We start from the raw sequence: 13,221 nt of genomic DNA, 5'->3' as shown, positions 1-13,221 counted from the left end.
ATATAAAGGGAACTTTGATGAGGTGTGACAATCGGACGTGAAACAGTCTTCAAAGACAAAGTGTTAATATTACTAACATAACTGATATTATACAACTTTAAATTGCTATTTTCTAATTCAACAAATTGCAATATCTATGGCTCACAATTCAACAGTCCCAGAACAGATAGACCCAAGCACAAAAAGTAGAAAATACACAAGAGGAAACTGAGCCATAATAATAAAATTAATTCAGTTCCTTATGGCAAATTGACCATTAGAACTACAATTTTTCAATAAAAGGCCAGGCTAAATGATACACATGATGTTCTTAAAAGCTAATTCTGACAAAGGAGAGAGTCAGAGCAATTTTTAATGGTTCAGTAACAAAGCTGGGTAGTGTAGCTAAACCATTTATCTGCAGTTAAGCTCGTATACACACACAAACTGCAGAAATAATTCTTTTTAGACTTCTGCGTTTGAATGCCCACACAGCAATCAACATGCTGATTGAGAAGAATATATTGGCTACAACTCAATACTTTAACAATAAAGCAATTAAAGAAAAAAAAACAATGTGTGTGTGTATCATTTTCTGAACATTTTCTACCCAAATCAAGTCATCCTTTATTCTGACAGTTGAAAGGTTCTCATTACAGCAGCATCTGCATAATTGTGTATCATTTAAACATAAATAAATCATTACCCTATTAATGTTATAATGAATCTAAACAAGACAGTGTTACCTGGAGGGGCTTGATTGGGAGGAACGGCCTCCCCGATCAGAACCCTGTTATTGGACTTCTGTGCTAGTCACGGTTTGTCCATAACGAACACCATGTTCAAGCATAAGGGTGTCCATCAGGGCACGTGGCACCAGGACACCCTAGGCCGGAGGTCAATGATCGACTTCGTGGTTGTGTCATCTGACCTCCGGCCGTATGTCTTGGACACTCGGGTGAAGAGAGGGGCTGAGCTGTCAACTGATCACCACCTGGTGGTGAGTTGGATCCGCTGGCAGGGGAGGAAGCTGGACAGACTTGGCAGACCTAAACGTGTTGTGAGGGTCTGCTGGGAATGTCTGGTGGAACCCTCTGTCAGGGAGGTCTTCAACTCCCACTTCCGGGAGAGCTTTGACCAGATCCCGAGGGAAGCTGGGGACGTTGAGTCTGAATGGACCTTGTTCTCTGCTTCCATTGTGGACGCGGCTGTTCGAAGCTGTGGCCGTAATGTCTCCGGTGCCTGTCGTGGTGGCAATCCCCGAACCCGGTGGTGGACACCGGAAGTAAGGGATGCTGTCAAGCTGAAGAAGGAGTCCTACCGAACCTGGTTGGCTCGGGGGACTCCCGAGGCAGCTGACAGGCCAAGCGTGCTGCAGGGCGGGCGGTCGCTGAAGCAAAGGTTCGGGTCTGGGAAGAGTTCGGGGACTATCGGTCGGCCTCGTGGAAATTCTGGCAAACCATCCGGCGCCTTAGGAAGGGGAAGCAGCCCTCCACCAACACTGTTTACGGTGGAGGTGGGGAGCTGCTGACTTCGACTGGGGATATCGTCGGGCGGTGGAAGGAATACTTCGAGGATCTCCTCAATCCCACTGACACGTCTTCCATTGAGGAAGCAGAGGCTGGAGACTCGGAGGTTCATCCACCCATTATCCGGGCTGAAGTCACCGAGGTAGTTAAGAAGCTCCCCGGTGGCAAGGCACCGGGGGTGGATGAGATCTGCCCTGAGTACCTCAAGTCTCTGGATGTTGTGGGGCTGGCTTGGTTGACACGTCTCTGCAACATCGCGTGGCAGTCGGGGACTATGGCTCTGGACTGGAAGACCGGGGTGGTGGTCCCTCTATTCAAAAAGGGGGACCGGAGGGTGTGTTCCAACTATCGGGGGATCACACTTCTCAGCCTCCCCGGGAAATTCTATTCCAGGGTACTGGAGAGGAGAATTCGGCCGATAGTCGAACCTCGGACCTTCAGGAGGAACAATGTGGTTTTCGTCCTGGCCGTGGAACACTGGACCAGCTCTATACCCTCTGCAGGGTGCTCGAGGGTTCATGGGAGTTTGCCCAACCAGTCCACATGTGTTTTGTGGACTTGGAGAAGGCATTCGACCGTGTCCCTCGTGGCATTCTGTGGGAGGTACTTCGGGAGTACGGGGTCGGGGGCCCTCTGCTAAGGGCTGTTCGGTCCCTGTATGACCGGAGCAGGAGCTTGGTTCACATTGCCGGCAGTAAGTCAGACCTGTTCCAGGTGCATGTTGGACTCCGGCAGGGCTGCCCTTTGTCACCGGTTCTGTTCATTATTTTTATGGACAGGATTTCTAGGCGCAGCCGTGGGCCGGAGGGGATCTGGTTCGGGAGCCACTGGATTTCATCCCTGCTTTTTGCGGACAATCGGATGCCCCCTGGACGCCTCCCTCGGGAGGTGTTCCAGGCATGCCCCAACGGGAGGAGACCCCGAGGAAGACCCAGGACACGCTGGAGTGACTATATCACCCGGCTGGCCTGTGAACGCCTTGGGGTCCTCCCGGAGGAGCTGGGGGAAGTGTCCGGGGAGAGGGAAGTCTGGGCGTCCCTGCTCAGGCAGCTGCCCCCGCGACCCGGTCCCGGATAAGCGGAAGAAAATGGATGGATGGATGGATGAATCTAAACAAATTAGAAGACTGGTAGATCTTTGCTGTTTTTTCAGAGTAAACAGAGCCTTCAAAGCCCTCAACAGGGGTGACATCATAATTGCAACAGGAGCCAACACATTATCTAGATTTTTTGTTTTGCAGATACTGTATATGGTAGCAAGAGACGTTTAATGGGCCTCATTCACCAATATCTTCCTACGTTTTTTCTTAAAGTTGTTCTCAAGAAAGTTTCCGAGAAAAGGCTACGTCGGATTCATGACGTTTTCTTAAACTGCCGAAATGTTCGCATCTGTGTTCTTATGATGAATCCCATGTCCTCGTTTTTGAAGCACGTGCCAGTTCTTTCTAATTAACGCCCCGCCATGAGACTGCAGAGTCGTGTGCACACCCAGAACTCGAACAGAACTTGAGATGAAAAGTTGAGAAGGAAGTAAAGAATGCTGAAACGTAAATCCAAAGACGGTGGACAACAAGGGGAGGAAGCGAACTGTGAACAGCAAACAAGCTGTTATATTTTTGTAGTGTCAATTATAAAATAACACTAAATCAAGAAGCATGGGATGATATTACTCATTCAATGAATGCTGTATCCGTAGTAAGTAAGTATGCACAATCGTTGGCATAAAAGAGAAAATAGCTTGACGTCAAATTAAAAAAAGAAATTGGTATACACAGAAGAGAGATGCCGACTACTGGAAGTGGAAGGGCTGCTCAGAGTTATCGGTTTAAAACTCTGAGACACTTAAAGAAATGAATACAAATCTTAAAAATAAAGATGCACTGTTTGTTGAAGTGATGTGTTTCTTTCTTGAGTTTAATTGTAAGCTATACATGATCAGACTGTAAAAGTCTTAATTTGAGGGCCTTTTTATACAAATGTCCAATTGCAAGGTAAGTCTGTTGTCCGGTCCCAGGAGTGGGTCAGGACTGTTGGGGGGTCTTGAATTATGACAATACAAAAAGTATACATATAAAACTGGGGAACGTCTGACATAATGTTCCTTATGCAAACTTAATAATCATATCCCTTGTGTGCTTTGTCAAGCAGAAACGTCTTGCCAATTTCCCACCGTACTTTCATGTATTAGTAAGCGGGCTGTTGTGTTTATAGTGTTCACAGTATTTGCTCATGTTATTTGTATGAATGTAGTTGTTGCATCAGAAATCCAGGAGACATGATGCATTAGAGCTGAACAGCATTGTGTTAAACAGCCTTTTAGACCATCAAAATTACTTTTGGTTCAGTCACAAAAAATGTTCTACAATATGGTTCAAATAGGCATTTGAACATAGCTATTTAATCTAAACAGACATTTTGTCAAGCTGCCTTCACCACATACTTAGCTTAGAATCCACAGTGAAGTCACTTATAGCAATTGACCTGATTCTCTCTGATGGAGAACGTGTTAAGGTTCACACAATGGAGTCGAATTACTGAGCTAGAATGACTGTTAAGACCGAACATGAACAAACAGTCTTCCCAATAAAACCCACCACAGAGCTCAGGCTGATTTCACGTGTTGGATTCTTCGAGCATTATAGAAGGAGACAGGATGTGTTTACTACAACCCCTCCGGCATCGGATCAAATATTCATGAAGACAAATAGTATCCAGCATGGTCTCCAACCACAGCATGTAATTCCGATTTTTGCCATCTGTATTGAAATAAAGGATTACAAGCTGTGAGAGATCTAATTTAGACCTGACATAGCACTGCAGGGACAATAGAAAGTTACGGATCAACCAGAAAGAGAAAAGGGATCGGACTGGTTTGTGATATGTCAAAGCACAGGGACTTCTCAGCAGACAAAGAATATGCTGCCATGACAACAACCCTGAAGATCCCGGAAAGACACGTTACTCTTGGAATGAGCGTACAAGGTGTTTGTTCCGGTTCATACTAGGATTTGTTTGAGTGGAGAATGTATTGTTCTAGCTGGCTGATGGAGATGTAGAGCAAGATAAACAGGAACCAATGTGCAGTGTTAAGACACCTACATTGAGATTGTTCGCAGCATTTGGAAAACATCTTCACCTACTTGACAACCCATGAAAAGGAAGTTGACGCAACATACGCAGCATTTAAAAAGAGCAAAAAGCTCACGACACAATGGAAACTCTTTCTAGGGGACACTAAGTGTTGCACATGGCTGGGACAAGCAATTTGTTGTTTATGGAATATAAACTTATCACCCATCTGTGGCATTATTATATCTGACAACAATGACTTCAATAACTTCAAAAGCCAAAAGCGTGTCCCAACTGTGTGCATCACTTTTTAGTACCGCCACACTTCCACTGGTGAAAATGAAACAGTTGCCTTGTGTGACATTTAAGTCTCACAACCTGTGATGAGTCTTTACCTGTGAGTGAGCGCTTGCGACTGCTGGAGCTGCCACATCCAGCACATTCAGAGAACTTGGACCAAGCAGTTAGGGTGCAGTCATCCTTGCAAGTTACCCGGCACTCTCTGATCTGAGAGGGCAAGGGGCCAGCCCATCGCAGGCACTCTGTCATATTAGCCGACTCACCGTCCTCCCCAACACAACTGATTCCTGCAAACACGGGGGGAACACAAGAATGTCACTCCAATTATACAACACAACGCACACGTAGCAGTTCACATCTCACCAAGTTGATATGCCAGCCGCTTGAGACAGTAGATGCCTTATGCAGCAACATTTATTGGTGCCCGATGGCCATCGTGAGAATCAAGGTTTCAGCAGTATACAACAGTTATGAAATGAACACTGCAGTGCCAACCCCAAGTCTGACCACTGTCTGGAAATGCTTTAAAAATTGTCCACGTTATCTTGAGGACGCTTCAGAGGTGTCTGTATTATGTTGAGGTTAAAGGGAGAAACCTGTGTTCAGTATAACAGACACAATAGTGTCTTGACCATGGCCTTGCATCACCCAGAGAAGGAGACAAATAATAACTTTTGACAATTATTAATTTTACACTGAGGGAGTCAGGTGTAGAGAAAATACCCTCACTTATATCTTATCTGTGCTAGAATCAGCCTGATTTTAGCATTAGGTCACAATCATATTCAGAGTCTGATTGAGCAGCAACAAGAAGGAACAGGTCTATTTATTACATGTTAGGTTGAATGATCTCAAAAGGAAAAGGTTGGTACAGGATTATCATTCTGTAAGACAGCTATAAAATATATCCCTGTGAAGCTTTCATGTTAAAATCTAGTGAAATGCTAATTCAACCTTCAAGCACAACGCCTTTATCAGACTTCTTCAGACAACTATGATGTATGGAATGAAAACAAGGCATTCATTAAAACAGATTAACATAAAAGCTAAATACCTTTGACAGGCTGATGTACACATTATCTAATCAGAGTATCAGTATCTGACCAAAGGGGGATGGCAACTTCACAACCAGCTACTGCAGCCGTAATATGTGCCTGCGTGCACTAAAAAAAAACTTAGAAACACACAGCAAGACCAGATGGGTTATTGCTGTTACTAAACACCTGATGTAGCACTCAATTTACTGGAAGCACACTTTTAGCCAGAAAAATACCCCTGAACATGTCTTTGGCAATCCTTTCATATCCCTTATATCAAAATCAACACTGCCAAAAAACACTCTTTGTCAGCAAAGACAGCTACCTGTGGTTGAGGGAAAAAAATATACACTTTAATACAAATTGAGAACAGGAAGCAGGATCAATATAAGAGGCACATCAGAACCACCAGAAAAAAGCAAAAGCTTGCCTTGAAAGCATGAAAATTGTTCTTGTTCCTTTTTGAAAAGAAAAATACAAAAGCCATTTGCTGCGAGTCTTGTATCTGCCAAAAACAACTGAATATATAATCCCCCCAATAATAGTCAAATCTGCAGCAAGATGCTTCATGACTCTAGTTGAAAATCATACTGGTTATATATCCTTGCAGACATGGAAATGGAGGTCGATTGTGTCTGCAACTTGCATGTTGAGTCTTGTGGCGCATTCATCAGAGCAGGCAGCACAGTTTGTTGAATGCTGAGACAAAATCCAAATGCATTATTCATTTTTTTTTGTCAAAATAAGACCAATGTCCGAGACATCAAATGAGAGGTTAGGTTTGGCAGATGTTATTGCATTTAACAAAAAAAGTAAATGTATTGCTCAATATCCTGCTATGATAAACACAGCCGGATGTGCAATGAGGTTTAACTTAAAGCATAATCAATGAGAACATGTTTAAATATTCACACGAATGTCTCAAGAAAACACATATCTTTAAGCAAAGACAGTACCAATAAGAATAATTTACCCAATTTCCAAAATGTATAGTTTAGTCTGCATACCTGGTATAAATGATTGAAGGGATAAGTAATCAGTGGCTCAACCTTGGCTATGATGCAAGCAGTATAAAAGAGGAACCTCAAAAATATTGATATAGCTGATTAATATGAGTGTATTACATCAATAATAATTTTTATCAAGTGCTGCTTGAGAGAGAGGAGCAGTTGGAGTGTGGCCTGAAACAAGAAATTGCCAATAGACACAGGAAAGGCACATTACAATGCCCAAATGCTTTGTGGTCTCATGGATGCCGGGATTTAAGAGTCAGTGAAGACATTTTCCTCCCCCAATGCCTCAACATCTTGGAGGATTCACATACAAAAAGTCCCTTTAATCCAAAGATTGATTCCTATTTGACTTTTAAATTTTGCTCTCTGACCAAAACTGCTGGGTTTCTATACGTCTGCTGAGAACGTGTGGGATGGTCATTTACATATAAGGCCTCTACAAAGGCATTGCGAGGGAGATGACTGCTATTATTAAAGTAGATTTGCGTGTTTAGGTTGAAGGGCTATATTATGATGAGGTAAATCTCATTTTCCCTTTAACAACTCTGTTTCATAAACAACTCATCTTTTACTGCTACATTATTAGTCCAATTAGCTTCCCATAGTGGGAATAATTCTGTACCTCCGTTGGCATTTAATTCTGCGGCAGCTACCGTCACGACCTCATTCTGTCATCTATAGTATCTTTTATTAGTAATACCCAGCATTGCAAGTACTGACATTCTGATTTTTAACTGGGAACCATCCGTTTTTGACATTATTATTTCAGCCTCTGGTCACCCAAGCACATTTGTGTGGCCATTCATGTCATCTACTCTCACAAATGAAGAACACATTCGGCACAGTATCTCCGCCACTGACAGGGGTCGTCTTTAATTATACACCCTCGAAAGGTGAACAAGCTTTGAATAGGCTTGTCACTGTACTTTTTTTTTTTTTTACAATATTTTCTGTGGCAAAGTTGATGACTTTGTCCATCCAATAAATAGCTTTTATCATTCTGATTCAGAATAAATTCCATTTTCTATCATAAGTTTGATGTAAATATCTTTAAAGCCTCTCCCATTTAATAGAATACTTATTTTAATTCAGGCATACTGCTTGTACAATATGCTTGTGTGTGATGCCTTGTCAATAATAATGTGGATTAAGTCAATTCTCTCTTTATACTCAGGGAAAGACAAAACGCATCTAGCTGGTTGCGAGCCACAAGTTGGCTGAATTCAGACACAGTGTGTTGTAGTTAGTGTGAAATCCATTGGCCCATCGCCTTCTCCAAGATATCTGCTCTAACTTTATTCAGGCTTTTCAGGGTTCAGTGTTGCCTTATGGCAAGATACGGATTCATCTTCGCAAGTCTTGTTTAATTTAGTGACCCCTCTTATCTGTGACCCCTGGCCTGTAAGGTCAAAGTATGTTCCACAGCACACTTGGCTGGGTTCATTCAACATGCAGCCTTGCAAAGGGCCAGACACGCACACTGAGATTGGTGGAAGCGTTTACTCGAGCCAAGGGCATAATGGCTTTGTGATCCACAAAACCAATCGAATGCTTGTGTCTGAAACTTGGCCTTGATTCCAACCTTACACCATGCCTGAGCCAATGTGTACAGTATTCTGACTGGTCCTGACTGGGCGTAAAATTCCCTGGTTGCTAATTGAAGTCTTCTGCAACTGCTTTGTGAAGGTTTCGTCAACACCAGCCATCTACTGCACCATTTCCCCATGGCTACACAGTATTTCTAGTACTTATAGTTAATGGCAATTTATGTGAAAAAATATGGTCAACCCAATGTTCAGTGCAATAGATATTGATATTAAGTGTATTCTATGATGCATTTACATCCACCACGTCATGTATGCACATCCGGTTTAGCGATATGATGGAGAAGAACTATTTGGATGTAACATGAATAGCTAGGCCTAAAAATAAAGTTGTAGGAAAAGTGAATGGGACACAAATGCGGATGTGCACTGAGTGCTGAGGTGAGCCGAAAAGCAGCTATACTCTCCAGGTGTAACACTGGTGGGCCTCAGCGCGCAAGCTAGTGGGCTGCAGAGGTACTGCCAAGTGGTTGGATGAAATTGCAATACCAGTTATTTACAAAGTTATTTTCAAATACAAATGTATATCCTCAATGACTTAGTGTATTGAGGATTAAATTATGTGTAATACATGTTTAATAAATGCTCCACTGACTTTTTAATATTTCAAGTATAGTCGTAAGTATGTGCTACATAACGATGAATTCATACATGGCTACACGCATATTAAATATTCATAAGTTCCAGTTTATAGACAGACAACCCGAGATACAACTGAAGACACATGCAGAGGAGAAGGTGACCTATATTTTGCAGTGGAACAGGATGAATGTCTTGACATGATGCTGCACAACCCGCTTATTCATATTCAGCTTCTCAATGAAGAGCAATATTTGAAGTAGATACCATCTCGCACACCGTTCCCACAGGATGTGAATACTGACACTACAGTGAATATCAACTGCATGAAAAATAACATAGTGTTGAATGTAATGAGCGTTACTGAAGTTCTTCTGAATTTCAAGCAGCAAAACAGAAAAAGTGAAAGGTCTACCACAAATGAATATAGCATGCATAATTGGACTTCATTGCATGGAAACTGCAAAAGTAATAAATAACATTTATAAAATGAAATAAAGCTGCATCTTCATGAGTAGAAATATTATCTAAAATCAGATTATCAAGTACTTTCTGAGAGTGGGAGGATGATAGCAAATTAAGAGCTATTTCGGGGGAATGCATCTTTTAAGGTCCCTGAATATCATAATTGACAAACTCCTGCTGTAACTTGCTGTCATTAAATCTTTGATATGCCCTTATCCAATGGCCCCATGCCCCCAATATGTCCTTATTCCCAATTACTCTGTCCTAATTATACCCCGATGTGACATTTATGTCCTCCTCACTGAATTGGTTCATACATCCAATGAGTTAAAGTAAACCCTGGATAAATTCATTGTTGCTTCAAATCTACAATTAATTTGTAGCATTTCTACAGACTGCACATTCCAAACCCATACTTCAGCTTTTGAAATGTCACAGGTACTTAACTCAGTCATTTTCTAATCATATTCAAATAGGAAGCTCTAAAGGTCAATGAGGCTTGCTCTTAACCTGCGAACGCTACAGACACTTTCCCCATCCTCACCAAAAAGTCACGGAAATCCACTTGAGAAATGTCAGTCATAATTATGCTGCCAAGTAAAAGTGAGCAACGGTGAGAGCAGAAATGCTGGAAAGTTTTCAAGGCAGCCCAGAAAGCCACTGAAAACTTCACTTGAATCACATCAGTAAATTACATAGAACAGCCAGTTCCTGGGATTTATAGGGACATTTACACTCCTCTAAACGAGTCTGAAATGATCCAATTAACACTCTGGCTCTTTAACGATTTGGGCCAGTGGCAGTCATTTTCACAGCTACACTCGCAGTTGCTCATGAAGGAGAGTAAACAGGAATCGACACAGTCCAATGAGGACACAACGCATTCACGCACTCACAGAGCACCACCAACTGGGATTCAGCACTTATGATATACTGCAAATAGTGATGATTATATCTCGATACAAGTTTCAACAAACATTAACAACACTTGTTATATCCCTCTAATGAAAAAAAGGACTTTTCATTTAGCAGGAATCTCGTTAGAGGAAGGAAGGAAGGGAGGATATTATTATTATCTCAAATGTGTGTTTAGCAGGAAATTCAAAGTAGCAAATTAGATTTGAATAACAGATGATAGATGATATGAAATATGATATCTGTACCAGTATCCATTTGGAGAAACCGAGGTTCCCTTAAAACTGTTTACAAGTCACAAGTGGCGACTTTTATTTCTGCGAATTAGGAACGATTTCTCATTATGGCTTTTTTCTTATTGTGTTACATTGTCAGTGATTTGTGTCCTCTGATAGTTTAAAAAACCAGTGCCGTGATGAGGTTGTCAAGACGACAGATGGAAAAGGTTCATCTCGTTACACTCTCTGGATGTACTGCCTCCATCTTATATGTTTCCATCACTTGCTTGTTAAAGGAGCAGTTCTGAACGGGCTATTAGGTCTCATTAGATAAGGATGGTAAATAGACGCTGGAGCAAAGCTTAAGATGGTGACATCACAGTAGCTGGCGAGGGAAGAGGATATAATAGGAAAGAAAGAAAACACTTGCCTCTTGTTTCCAAACCATTTCCACAGGCTTCTCCTGGTCCAGATAATCCACGTCGAACAGAATCCGGAACCAAAGTACAGCTGTGCCACTTGTGTGTCCTCCAACTATATGGAAAAGACAAAGATGGACATATTTGGTCAATTTCAACCTTTGCACACACACATGAGGTCCCACTAAATCACAGTCTCAATTTCCTTGTGATTAAAGTAAAAAAGGGAAAATGTTTTTGTTTTTTTAACTCTCTGACTTATCTTTATATGGCTCATGTAATATTTACATATTCCAATCTGCTAACTGGATAACATTTACATTGCTGATTAGAAGCATTTTGTTCTCTTCTTGGTTTTTGACCGCAAAACACCAAATTCACAGTCCATACCTCAGTGTGTTGTTTAAAGTATACAATGTTGTAAAACATCAGGGTTTACAATGTTACACATCCTTCCTGTCCAGTGAAAACACATATCTCCAGATTTTGAATGTTTGTAATAAAGTGAAAGCAGATCCTCCTACTTCTTAAAGTAAATAAACTATTTAACAAGTCCCCTTGAATCAGCTGATAAATGTCACAAAGCTGTTTTTGTTGTTGAATATTCTTCATGAAAATGTTACTTTTTAGAGATATGTGGTTCCCACAGGACAGCAAGGCAACAACCATATGATGTTTTCGAATATGATATGTTGCAGATGATTTAACTACCCAACAGCAGATAAAAGAATTAAAATCAGCTCAACCTCACACATCTACAGCAGTGGGATGCGACATAAACATTCATGCAGCAGTAATATGAGTCCATAACTAATGTAAAAACACTGATTTTATGACTACTTTTTCATACTTAAAGCACTTACATACTTAAACACAATGCTAAAACGTGTAGTTAACCATGAGTAAAATTTGAATGATTAAGAAAAAAAGAATTGGCAAATATATTAAAGTAGGCTTCAAAACCATGATATCATAATGATGTTCATAACAATGTATCCACTGTTTAACTGAAACAGACATAAAGTATGCTATCATGCTCTCACAGGTCCCGACAGCTGGTAAAACCATTATGGATTTTTAGACGGTCCACCAGATCACCAATATGGCACTGGATTGATTTAGCCTTTTTTCTGCTGCAGTAACGTCTGCCAGTAACGAGTTAGCGCACACATTCAGCGTGCATGCTTAAAAATGGTAACCCCACACTGTAAGGAGGTGTTGAATGCCATGGTATCTAATGTAATGACATAACAAAAGCATATACAGATATCACAAATATTTCCCAACAATAATGAGCACTTAGGTTACACCTACTCACCCTGTGCTATTATACAGCAGATGTACTCATATTTTGATATGAAAGAAAGATTGTGTTCATAAATGGCTTTTTTTACCTTAGCGCTGGACACACAGGCAGTGAGTCACACTCTCTCTCTTCATACACGGTGTCAGGGCACTCTTGACCTCCATTTGCAGACCTCTGAATGATGGTTCTGTATCGAGACTGTGTGGCAGCAGTTGCGTTTTCTGTTGAACAAAATATTCACCAAAGGCCACATTCAGTTGCAGTTTAGTTGCACAGTTGTATTGAAGTGGTTTTCCAGGGAGAGGATAAGGTAAAATAATACTGAGAAAAATTACTGAGATCAAAATCGAATCTGGGACACCGAATAAATAGCAACACAACATCCCCGGTGCAGTCTAATATCTCCAAGTCGATCTGATCGTGATTAGCTTGCCCTTGTGGCTGTGATGTCCTCCACTTCACTGGAGCCTGTTTTCGGACACGCCACACTGTAATGGCTTCATTTCGCTTGCGCTCCGAGGCTCATTACACAACGCTAATTACTAAACATTGAAAATGGTGCAATTAAGAAAGTGATGACATCATCAGCGGACCCAATGGACTACAGCATATTTACAGAGACAAAAGTACCTGCTCAATTCTTTTAAAAACAATTACACACTTGTTGACTTGCAAAATATTTACAGTACACATATTGAAGGCCATTAAAATTCCATTTTCCTCTTGATGTGTCAGTTTAATGAACTGGACAGTTACAATTGTCATTACGCTTAAATGTAATCATTGAAT

General features: G+C 41.4%; 1 protein-coding gene across 1 annotated transcript in view; it reads right to left on the bottom strand.

Annotated features, from left to right (window-relative positions):
- Window positions 1-13,221, bottom strand: part of thsd7ba (thrombospondin, type I, domain containing 7Ba) — a 128,315-nt gene that overhangs the window by 42,184 nt on the left and 72,910 nt on the right. Inside the window, exons 11-13 of the mRNA XM_084023543.1 lie at window positions 12,521-12,653; window positions 11,134-11,241; window positions 4,972-5,156 (exon numbers count right to left, since the gene is read on the bottom strand). Coding sequence (XP_083879669.1) covers window positions 4,972-5,156; window positions 11,134-11,241; window positions 12,521-12,653 — 426 coding nt within the window. The remainder of the gene's footprint in view (window positions 1-4,971; window positions 5,157-11,133; window positions 11,242-12,520; window positions 12,654-13,221) is intronic.

Source organism: Eutrigla gurnardus (genome assembly GCF_963514095.1).
Source record: "Eutrigla gurnardus genome assembly, chromosome: 12".
NCBI lineage: Eukaryota > Metazoa > Chordata > Actinopteri > Perciformes > Triglidae > Eutrigla > Eutrigla gurnardus.
The sequence above is the reverse complement of the archived record's forward strand: the minus strand, read 5'-3'. Positions and strand labels throughout refer to the sequence as shown.